The 12959-nt window shown below is 39.2% G+C and overlaps 1 protein-coding gene across 1 annotated transcript in view; it reads right to left on the bottom strand.

Moving 5' to 3' along the window:
* The window catches only part of slc2a13a (solute carrier family 2 member 13a), a 113362-nt gene that overhangs the window by 88484 nt on the left and 11919 nt on the right, over positions 1 to 12959 (bottom strand). Inside the window, exon 2 of the mRNA XM_028450045.1 lies at positions 4594 to 4753. Within this exon, the coding sequence (XP_028305846.1) occupies positions 4594 to 4753 (160 nt within the window). The remainder of the gene's footprint in view (positions 1 to 4593; positions 4754 to 12959) is intronic.

Consider the following 12959-nt stretch of genomic DNA (forward strand, 5'->3'; position numbering starts at 1 on the left):
TTAGCATGATATGTCCCCTTTAAAGCACTCGTAAACACACGACTTAAATAACCTGAGGGTGCACAACCCTTGGCACAATGACATACACATTATTAACATTCCCTCAGCCCACTGCACTCACTACAGATCAAATGACATGGAAACAGCGTAATCTGAGAGCTCCCATGGAACAACTAACCTGCTGCCATATTTGGTTAGTTGACTTCATAATAACTGGACAAACACATTAGGACAGTGTAGATGCAGGAGTTGTTTGATAGCACTCAGTCAGGGTTGAGGTCAATTATAATTGTAATCGCGTAATTGATAATTAATTACAATTATGGCGTATTTATAATTGAGAAATTGTATTTGAAAAAATGTGCTGCTGTTGTAATTGAGTATAGAAAATTGACTTTGTAACTGGCATGAAAATTAAAAATATAAATTTATGGCTTACACATATCACTCACTGCTCTAGGCCAGCCTTGTCCCTGCCTACAAAATACATGTGTGACAACAAGGTCTCTTTAACAAGGAATGTAACACTTACACAAGCCTCACAATGGGCCCTCTATGGATTCACACATGCACAACCTGGCTCAGCCTGGGCTGCCATTGTGAGTGCACCCTTAAAGTCACTGACCTATTGTATTTCTGTATTTTCTCATTTGTTCAACTGGAATCCTTGCCTGTTCTACCTCCTAAAGCCTAATTTAAGGTTCTGTGTAAAATCACCCGCCGTAGACGCACGTAGGCCCAGACCCCCTCCCCCGTAACCTTACGTGCGCCTTCCAAAAATCCTGACTACCCATCAAGTCGACGCCTTGACGCGTAGTCAGCTAGCGCTGTGATTGGTCAGCTCCAAATCTCAGCCACGGTTACTGCCTTTTCCAGTCATACCGCCATGTGTTAACTTTTTGTGTAGCGATACAAGAGTTGTTTCTACAGTGGATTGAGTCACAAAGAGAACCGAGACGGACTAAAAGTACCAAGTTTTATTATTTCCACCGCCAAACGCAGTCAATCACAAACAAAAGGTGTGTGTTTACTGTTATCACTACTACTGCCTCATTTCTTTTCCTACAGTGTGTGTGTGCTTCATTAACAGTAGATAATGACCAACATGCTGTGGAGGCTGATAGAGGAGCAGACATGACGTTATGTTTAAAGTGATCTTTACAGGGCTGTCCCGCTCCAACTCCCCACTTCCCGGGACCGTGGACCCGATTACCTTGTTGGTCTCTCTCCACTATATAGCGGGGTCGGGGTCTCCTCACCCCCGGCGTGACTGTTGACCGGAGTAGTCAACTGTCCGCTCGATACACTTTTATACTTTGTTTTTACGAGCCACAACCCCCTAGCGGCAGGGCGGCCAATCGCATAGCGAGAGGTTCCCTCTACGCAGCAGTAAAAGGGCCAACATCTGTATCATGTTGACGGCATGCCCCCCAGGCTTTTCACAATGGGCCCTCTTTGGATTCACACATGCACGACCTGCAATTGAGAGTGCACCCTTAAAGTCACTGACCTATTGAATTTCTTTATTTTCTCATTTGTTCAACAGGCATCCTTAAGATGGGTTAATCCCAACATGTTAATCAGGGTTGGTTGTTGCATTCTATAGATGTGCATTCCTTGGATGCCATGGTGCATAATACCTTGTGAATCTTCACACCCATACAGGTGGTAGGTATTACAGTTGTTCAGCATGAATCATGGTCTGCTGTACCTCGTACATGGATTGGCTGTTATGAGCTCGGTGATGAAGATCATTTTTTTAATTAAGAAAAAAATAAAATCAAGAGGTATTCCCCTTGATTTAGGCCTAACAAGCTAAGCAAGAGATGAGAAACACATTAGATGACAGATAATTGTTTCAGTGTTGTTGACAGCTGATTTAAGACATGGTTAAAACATTTAGTAATTGAGAGCGTAATTGTAATTAAGCTTCAGGGTGAAAAAAACAATCGTCATTTAATTGTAATTGAAAAAAATGCTGGTCAGCATAATTGTAATTGAACATGAATACATGAAGTCGTAATTATAACTGAAAAATGTAATTGACCCCAACCCTGCACTCAGTTGATAGAAATGCAGAAGCTTGACAGCCCTGAACTGCATCATTATCTTTCCCAGCTATGTGTGGGAGCAGCTAAACTGGTTTGCTTCCACTGTCACACTTGCAGCACTGTGCTACCATTGTATAAAAGACAAATAAGTCTTTCCATGGATCCACTGGGAAATTTAATTGGGTGTTTGGTGCCACTATTTTGTTCAGGAGTCTGGCCTTGTACTGTAACCTTGCCTGAAAGATGGATTCTCCTGCCGTTCACAAACACCAGAACAATCTGGGTCTTGCCAGGTTACTTGTACTGTGCTAACAGGAAGACATGTTTCAAAATGCCATTGAAAAGAATGAGAGCCTCCTTCGTCACAATAGGGTTCCTACACTCTTTGAATGAAATCATGAGAATTTAATACCTCCACCAAAGATAGAATATTTTCACCGGTGTTTGTTTATTGTCTCTTAGCTGAATTAGCCGACTTCAAAAGTTCAGATTTTGGCAAAAAATGTAACCAAAGATAGACCTTACGCCATAGGAGAGGAGGATCTGGATCAATATACTGATTCTGGATCACTCTCCCTTTCTCTCATCACTGGAAAAATTCATAAAATTAAAAATAAATTCATTTCTTGGGATCATAATTGACTAATCTTGGTTCATCAATTACTCAACTGAGTTTCATCCAGATCAGATCCAGATTGCACATTTCATCGCAATTTTTATAAAACCGAGGTGTGCATACATTTGGACCAATACTTCAGGGGTGTCAAACTCATTTTAGTTTAGGGGCCAAATATGGATGTTAAGAGGGCCACAGATTTTAGGTGGGAAAAAGAACAATTTTAACATCTATTGTGCCGTAGTTTTTACTATCAGTCCTTGCCAGAACTTCACTTCAAAAATTCTTCATTTTGTAACCAACTTCTGTGTAATTTAGAGGAATTTTGTGGAATTGTTTGAAAGAAATTGCTAGATTTGTGGGAAAATGGAGGGTTCTTTCCACAATTTGTGATTAAAAATGACTGCAATCATGTGATATAAACAAAGAAAAACTGCAAGTCCCTAAAAATATTGCAGAGTTTCATGATATTGAGCTATCAACAACTGGATTATTTGGTATTTTACACAATAAATCATGTTATCTCTGTCATTTTTACATCTCCTTTGGGCCGGATTTGGACCCTGGGCCTTGGGTTTGACACATGTGACTTACTGTATTGTTACTAATGTCTTTCAAGCCTTTAAATTGTGATTGATCATGGTACCATGATCACGATTAAAGAGGATATTTTGCACTTGGTAGAGTTTTGCGCTCTGAGTGCTCTTGTTTCTACTGTAATAAATTACAAGGTATTAAAGATATTAAAATGCAGCACATACATCTGCAATTAGCTTAATATTTTAATGATCAGTTGTCAAATCTATTCTTTTCATTCAGCTTTTTTTTCAAGAAATAAGTGCATTTTAACCATTATGGTGCATTTTTTGTACTAATTTGCTATTTATATATGTAAATGACTACTTAGACTACTCAGGGAATCTGCAAAGCCTTCAGTCACAAACATCTCCAGCAGAACTGTATGAAGATTTTCTGCTTTCACAGTGAGAAAATCTTGCCGCAGGCAGTAATTGTTGCTTTGAGGGGCTCGATTTTGTCAGTGGGTTTAGAGTTTGATGAATGTGCTTTAATACCTTGGCTTAAACTGCACAAAAGCTTGAGGGCAGAGGAGCGAATAAATAAAGGAACCCCTTGAAACACAGGAATTCAATTCTCTGTAATTAGTGGAGAATAAAACAGTCAGACATGCATACAAGGTTTAGTTTCTTCTTCCGTGGTGGTTGCTAACAACAGCAGGAAGAAAATAATTGTCTGCACTTATTAAGAGTTTCTGAAATGCTCTTACTCATGAATCAAGCTTCTCCAGTGAATATCTTGGACATTTTTCAAACTCTGTAGCATCTCTCAGCTCTTATAAACACTACAGACACAACAACAGTGTGTGTTGTCTTTTAAATGCATGCCCCAGCTGCTCCTGCTGAATGTGGGACGCTGATAATTGGAATAAGAGTCTGCGCCGGAGCCATTTTTTTGACAGTTGGAAGGATTAAAACCTAAAGAAGAGATACCACTGTTATATCACTATATAAGAGCATCATAAAACCCGCCTGGAGAAGCAGTAGCACTCCGATGTTCTATGATCGTGGAAAACCAACAGAAACGACGGAATTCACATTCTGACAGAGAAAAAGCAATCTGACACAGAAATACCTCACATGCATGTTCAGGGACAATGTCACTTATATTACAAGCTTTTTTTAAAAATTATTATTAACTGGAAAACAGGTAAATTAATGACTAGAAAGTGTGGCAAACGCACAAGTATGTCCAATTCCATCAATAATCCAGTTCAAAATCTTGCGCGACATGTAAAGGATCGAGTCTTGACCATGTAATCTTGTGACTGAAAGTAAATGCATCTGAAGTGTTTATTCAGATGCAGACTCACATTTGTGTCTCTGTAAAACGTTTGCCAAGCTGCCTCACCTCCATCCATCGTGCTTCAGGTAGCTGAAGGCTCCGTCGATGAGGCTGGCGGTGAACTGTCCTCCGGTGATGAAGAGGGTGTTAACTGTTACCAGCTGACCGCGCAGGTGGGGCGGGGAGGCCTCGGCAATGTACACAGGCACCGTCATGGAGGCAACACCTGCTCGGCAAGAGAGAATGAGAGGGAAGACACAAGAAGAAACTGTGTGAGTGATATGTACCTGTACTGTGCTTCAACATACTGAACTGAAAAAGTGAGAGTAATGTTCTATATTTTATATGTTAAACCTGAACAATGTTGAGAGTTATTGTTAATGAGTTGAATAAAGTTTGACTTATCAGACTATTTTGTTTCGCTTAATGCGTCTTAGTAATAATAATAATAATGATAATAATAATAATAATAATAATAATAATAACAAACCGGTGCGCCTTATGTATGAAAATAGACCCAGTCAGAAACATTAATTGTGAGTGCGCCTTATAATCCGGTGCGCCTTATAGTCCGAAAAATACGGTAATACTGACTTTGAGTTGTTTAACGTAAGCATATGCAAGCACCCCTCCCCACCACCCCCTCAATGCTAAAGTTAGCCTGCAGGCGGGTTAAAGCTTCTGTGCTCTCCTTGATCTGGCAAATAACCCTACTCACACACGTGGTCACGTGCGCGCGCACACACAAACAGAACAATCTGTGTTAGTCCAGGACGCTCCAGACGCACTGCCATGAGACTAAAGCTTCTTTTTTTTTGCAGCTGGCTGCTGATAAGCTCTATTATTAGTCTGCCTCTGCTCTTTACCCCCCTCATCCTCCCTCATCCCCATCCCTTCTTCCCCTTCAGCTCACCCCTATGTGGCTACTTGTTGCTATGGAAACCACTTGCAGGGCAACCTGTGGTGCTGGTACTCCAAGCGGGCTCCACACTGAGGTGGATGACAAGCTTATTATCAAACAAACAGGGGACGACTTCACACTTGGTTTTCTGGTTCAAAGTCACACTGGTTTTATGATGTAGTCTTTGATCATCTCCAACCTTCACTCTGCACTTACATCATCATCACCGGGAAAAGGAGCTCTTCATGTTGTGTCCGTATTATAATTTAAGCTGAGTGGGGCTATGAAATGAAAATCTTTAGAAAGAATGTCTTGTACCATTCGGTGTGAGTTGTCGTCTCTAATGGTCTGAATGCAAAATCTTCTGGATTGAAAAAGTAAGGCGAAGAAATGCACCTGGAGAGACTTTTACTTAGTCGCATGCATTTAGCTGCATAAGTACTCCGTACTTCACATTAGACTCACACTGTTGCTTTTATCCTTTTAAAAGCTTTTTCTACACCACGCTGACTCAAAAAGTACACTCACAAGCACACTTTCCAACTTCATGTCATGTTCTTACTCGTACTTCGCAAAAAAGTCCAGATTCAGGAAAAAAAATCCAGCTTTTGCAAAGTGTAGATACAGAAGAAACTGCATCTCTGTGACATTTACTAATGTCATAATTTTAGATATAAAAAAGAATAATTCCATCAGTGAAAGAGACATTTTTCAATGGGGTTTTAATGGAGCACAAATGTGTTTATTGGTATCCATAGAAAGAAATAACCTTTTCATTGTGTTACATTCCACTCCAGAATGTTTTCTTCATAAATTAAGTGCTCAGAGGTATGCAGAGTACTGATATATCCTACTCAACTACAACTACTGTTACTTGATTGAAATTGTACACAAGTACAAGTAAAAAGTACTCAAAGTAAAAGTTAGTAGTTACTTTCACTCCCCACATTTATTTTTGGTAATACATCTTGCATCTCATGTATAAACTTTAAAAAAATAAAATAAATAAATTATTTATTTTCCACAAAGGCATCTGTATAAAATAAAATGTTTGTCAAAATGTGCAATTCTTTTTTTTTCTTTTTAATAACACTAATAAATTAAATAAAAAAATTTAAAAATATTCTAAGGCTCTAAGTAAAAAAGCTGCATGTATGAACTCTAAAACAGTGCCATGCCAAATGTGCCATGTGGGTAACAACAAAATAGTGTATCATGTTTTTCCTGCAGTCTGTGCCTTCTCCTCGCCCTCATTTCTCTTTTCTGTTTCAGGTGTCTTGATGCTGGAGCTGGCGGTTCCTGATCGATGCCTCACGGCTCAACTGGTTTGGAACACTCGGATGGACTGATCAATGGTTTGCGGCTCAACTAGTCTGGGACACTAAGATGGACTGATCAATGGTTTGCGGCTCAACTAGTCTGGGACACTAAGATAGACTGATCAATGGTTCGCGGCTCAACTAGTCTGGAACGCTCGATTGGACTGATCAATGGTTCACGGCTCAACTAGTCTGGAACACTAAGATGGACTGATCAATGGTTTGCGGCTCTACTAGTCTGGACCACTCGGATGGACTGATCAATGGTTCGCGACTCAACTATTCCGGGACACTAAGATGGACTGATCAATGGTTAGCGGCTCAACTAGTCTGGAACGCTTGAATGGACTGATCAGTGGTTCGCGGCTCTTCTAGTCTGGGACAGTCGGATTGACTGATCACGGGTTCATGGCTCAACTAGTCTGGGACACTCCGATGGACTGATCAATGGTTCGTGACTCAACTAGTCTGGGACACTAAGATGGACTGATCAATGGTTCACGGCTCAACTAGTCTGAGACACTAAGATAGACTGATCAATGGTTCGCGGCTCAACTAGTCTGGAACGCTCGAATGGACTGATCAATGGTTCACGGCTCAACTAGTCTGGAACACTCGGATGGACTGATCAATGGTTTGCGGCTCTACTAGTCTGGAACACTCGGATGGACTGAACAATGGTTTGCGGCTCAACTAGTCTGGAACACTCAGATGGACTAATCACGGGTTCATGGCTAAACTAGTCTGGGACACTCAGATGGACTATCCTTCTATCGTATTCTGTTTGCCCTTCTGTTCACTAACACCAACCAGTCAAAGTGGATGGTTGCTATCTCTGAACCTGGTTCTGCTGGAGATTTCTTCCTATAAAAAGGAAGGAGTTTTTTTCTTCCCACTGTACCTAAATGCTTGTTCATATGGATCTTATTGGGTTCTTTTTCTTATTACGGACTTTATATTTTGTATAGCGCAGTGAGATGACTGTTGTAATTTGCGCTGAACCCAAGAAAGTGGCTGAGGTCAGCAGTATATGAAGAGACCATGAAACGGAAATAAAAAATAATCACAAAAAATAATTTACTCAGTAACAGTTGGGTGTAGAAATGTAATGAATTACTTTACTTACTTTAAAATGTACTTGCTTACAATTTAAATGACTGATTTAGAAATATACTAAAAAAAAGTACAAGTACCAATAAAAGCGACTATATTACTGTAACGTGAGTACTTCCATTACTTTCACATCTGCAAATGCTCTTTGCTTCCTGAGTGACTTACTTTTCAATATTCTTATACTTTTGCTATTCTGTATTCATCAATTCGTTAAACATGTTTTTTTATATATTATTTTTGAGACAAGATGATACCCACTACAAATTACAAAAAGTGTCTGCTTTTGTATTGTAAATGTTTTTTCTTTGGAAAGTACCTGCAGCGTTCTACAAAAGATTTAAAGCGTATCCCTGATCAAGAAGACATTATATCAATACAAAACAGAAATCTAAATAAAAGGAAGACTGAATATGAATAAATAAAATACAAATCATTTTAGTCTTTAAAGAAAAAAGCAATTTGAAAAACAGTGTACCTCAATTGTAGATAACTTACTATTCATCGATAAACAATCATGCAACTCATTCAATAACAAATGAAATACATGTTTTTCTCTGTTGTTTTTACTTCATGCTAAATTATCTGGCATGCTGGTTTAGATTCACTGAATTTGATCAGGTCTGATTGGAGGGAACTAACAGCTTGAAAACAAGCTGTGCCCACAGGACCGAGGTCAAGAAAATATCAGATTTATGAAAGATGACATTGATCGAAAGACTGCTGAAGCTTGAACAAAAATGACTACAAACGATTCCCACAATAGAGCAGAAGAATGAGGAACTACATTCATTATTACTAGGGGTGTCCCATTAAAGCTTTTTCACTTTGGATACAATACCAATATTGCAGCCTTGAGTATTGGCTGATGAAGATATTGATTAGATACAATATCAGCATGAATCACACATAGTTTTATTATCTATAAAGGTTTGAAGTAATATTACTCATAGAAGAATAGTCATCACCAGTAGGTATGACAAAAACTGACCCATTTATTATTAACCAATTGGTTTCTGAGAAACGTCTGGATGTCCCGCCCTAAACAGCTCCACCTCCTCCCACTGCCTCTACCAATCTACCATAAGCCACGACTCTACTTTTATGCACGCGCATTGATATAGGTCAGGTAAGAGCCAAAATCATATTTACCGGTTTGCTGTTGTGACGCGCGGCCTTGTTTCCGTGCATAGTTCCACATTCACTTTGATTGACAGTCTCAAGAACATGAAGTCAAAGCCTCCATTTGTATATGGGTCTATAGGACGAAGGAGGGACTTGTATACATTAATGCATTTGAATGACGACCGGCAGTAGACCAAAAGACTAGTTAGGTATTTTTCCGTAATTCAAAAGAATGATACATAAATATAGATTTCTCAGAAACTTCGGATATCAGCTTTAAACATAAGAATTTTTGACAATTTAATAAAATTCAAAAAATCTAAATGATAATACTTTAAACCTCAGTATATTATATCAGAGATTTTAGATACTGGACAATAAATAATTTTTTTGCTGATATCGGACCAATATCCAACACCAATATCAGATCTGGACACCTTTAATTATAACAAAATGTTTTCATGTTTTCTCTCATTATCAATCTTTTCAGCTGATGGGAAGTATTGGACAGTATCGCGTCCTGCAGAGGCTCAGGGATACTTTGGTGATTAGATCGACTAAATAACAAAATCATTAAATAAAACCACCCCGGTCCACTTGTAGAGCTTTTCTAATATTCGGCTACATGGTGAGTTTCAGTGTCGATTGAGTGTTTGGACGTAGCAGGATTCCATTGTGTTTCAAACCACATGCTGTACAGACTTCTAATGCTCCACTGTAAAGCCATGCCCACCTTTAATGATGATTGCAGTGAGTCTCAAGGACAACAATGTGGAGAATCTGTCACAATAGTACAGGAATACAATCTTTTTAATGTGGGCTAAACAAGGGAAATGTGGTAAAATTCCATGAAAGTGTGAGGGAAATAAATACATACAATAAACCTGATTGATAAGACTCAGGAGTAGAATCAAGAAAAATATTCATTAGTACATTAAACTTTTTTTTTTTTTTACTTGTACTACTAGTAGACTTAAAACTGTTGACTAGTTCTTCTAGTAAGCCTTATATGCATATAAGGGGGCCAAATTGGGCTTCCCATTGGCTTTTGAAAATATTAAAACCAATCAGGGTGCTAGATTTAGTTATAATCCCTCCTACTTCCTTTGCATTAGGTCTCCTAGTGAATCTTTTGGCTTTACAAGTACTAAAAGTATAATAAAAACAGTGTACTAGTTTTAAATTCACGAGTAGTACTAGTAAACAAAGAAATGTTTTACTACAAGTATAGATTTTTGGTGCACAAGCAGATTATTAGTATTAAAGGGGACATATCATGGTTTTAAATCCTTCCTTTTTACATATAAATCATACAGTTGTGGTCTATATAAGGCAGAACTGCAATGCTTTTCTACCCCTTTTCTGATGTGCTTCTGAGAGCAACTCGTTTTGGTGCGGTCTCTTTAAATGCAAATGAGACACTTCATACCCCGCCCCCTCTTCAGGTGACACTCGGTTCAACTCCACCCTGCTCGGCCATTTTTGTAGTTTGATAGAAGAGATATGGCTATGTAGCGGTGCATAAACTTTTTATTCAGAGGTTATTTACAAAATGTCAACAACAGAAGACTTGTTCATCCAGCCTTACATGTTCCAGCCAGAGTCTGACCTAGCGGAGCGAGATGAAAATGAAGATGATGAACCTGCAGAACCCTAACAAGTGAGCTAACACAAGCACCGAGCTAATGCTAGCGCCAAGCTAACGTCACGAAATGCATTTAATACAGTCTTTTCAAAGACAAAATCGGCAAAATGAAATGACTAATGAAAACTTTAGACTTAAATTAAATCACGTAGGCCATATCATCAAGGATCTAAAACATATGAAGTCTGAAGACGGTGCAACTGCTAATGCTAACAAAACAATGACGTCTTATATCACACTTTTTAGCGTTATTTACAGCTTACCGAAGTGCTCTGTTCGTCGTCTCCAAAGATAGAAGGAATTGAACCCTCAATCGGACAAAGTCTTTCGGCAAATCCTTCTTTATACTGGCGAAGCAGTCATCCTTGAAGTGCTTCGCGCGCACAAAAATGACCTTACCCACAGATGTGGGTACATTTCTGTGAAAAATAAAACTCAACCAGGCACTTTGAAAAGGTTCTGATGCTGGGAGTAATGAAGCGTGTGGGTTACTACATCCAACAACCGAACATTTTGACTTATCCTCTTGTAACTTCGGCATCCTGGAGCTTGGACTACAAAATAAAAGCAAGAAATAAAAATGGCGGATTGCTCGAAGTGTTGGACCTGGAGTTGATGTACTAATTTGGCAGTTCCGCTGCAAATACTGTGATGTAATAGTTCAAAAAACGTAATAGAGAATAGAAAAATTAAAACAGATTGAAAAATATGAGCAAAACAGAATATAAAGATATCTACGGAGCACCTGAAGAGACTAATTTGATTTTTTCTGTACTTCTAAGCACTCTAAATATACAACAAAATGCATTTAAGGGCTAAAAAAGTGGATTTAGCATGATATGTCCCCTTTAAAGCACAATTGTCTATTAGCAGAGTGTGTTACTAGTACTACTAACGATTTGAGTTTTAGTACATATAACACACATTATAAAAAGAAAAAAAGATCATAACGGTCAGATTATGGTGGAGAAAATTGGACAAATGTGGATTTTCTGAGTGGGCAAGTCCTGCGATAGCTTAACGCCCTATCCACGGTGTCCTAAAGCCTAAAGAAAGCTGGAGCCAGGCACCAGCAGAACCCATTATGGTGTCAATTTAGTGCCAAAAACCCAAGCGCATAAAAACTGTCATTGCGCACAGTTGGACCACTCTCTGCGCGCGCACCTGGTGCCTTTCTGCGCGCTCGCCGTCTCAGTCTGTGCGCTCACTGTCACTTCTGTGATCTCTCAGCGCGGGGTGATGTTTAGTTTTGGCACTTTGGGGGCAGGCATTGCATAGACGGCCCCTCCTTTCTGATTGGTCACTTTAAACGTCACTTGAAAAACGATCAGAGACAATCAGAGGTATAGAGGTCATCACAGTGGTATAATAGAGGAGCTGAGAAAAATAATCAATATTTCTAACTTTTTGTGTATCTGTGATTATCTATGTCTGTTAGCCCTAAAACTGCTGATCCATCCAGGCCTTGTCCTATTATTCTGCCCTAAGGAAGCTGCAAAAAACGTCTGTGTCCTGCAAACCTGGTGGGAACCTTTTAAGTCTACAATCATGAATAGTTCATCTTTAAAATCAAATGCAACAGTGAGTATGTGTGTTACTGTGATTGTGTGATTTGTAAGCCTTAAATGTGACTACCGAGACCATCCAGGTTTTGTCATAAACCTTTTCAGTAGTAGAAGGAAAAGTGTGTTATTTACTGTATCATTCCCATGTTGTTGATCCAGGATTATTATCTTACAGTCCATATTAGACCAAAGAGTGCAGGGAAGTAAGGAATAAACAACTGCTTCGGTTCTAAAATTAGGCGTGTTTGGTAAACAGCTACAGCGTGGTGTGAATTGTAAGTTGGCATTCAGTAAAACTGCTTGCAAACACATCTTCTGAATCATCGAACATTTTTTAAACAAGCTGTGAGCATTATAGGCCATTCATATTCTTCACGTATCGTCTTAAAGTAGTAAAACGAACTACTTGTTATCACGTTAAGACAGAGATTCTTCACTTAGGTCAGTTATTTGTTGGTTAGCTCCAAAATGTCTTTCTCCACAAACACCATTAACATGTTGGCTTGGTCGTGCTCGTTCTCAGAGCTGTACAACACACTAAAAGATTTAAGATCTTTCCGGTTCTATCAAGGTTGCCTCGAGGCACTAAGTACAAAGCTTGTGATTGACTCATTTGATCAGAGAATTAGGAAGATACGTCTCTTCATCACTGTGCACTACCAAAGAGACGGGCAGGAGGTTTCCAGAGTAGGAGGCTCTGATGGAGGAATCTAAAGCACTGCTAATTAGGGATGTAACGATTCACTCAACTCCCGATACGATTCCAT

This window comes from Gouania willdenowi, chromosome 6 (assembly GCF_900634775.1).
Source record: "Gouania willdenowi chromosome 6, fGouWil2.1, whole genome shotgun sequence".
Taxonomy (NCBI): domain Eukaryota; kingdom Metazoa; phylum Chordata; class Actinopteri; order Blenniiformes; family Gobiesocidae; genus Gouania; species Gouania willdenowi.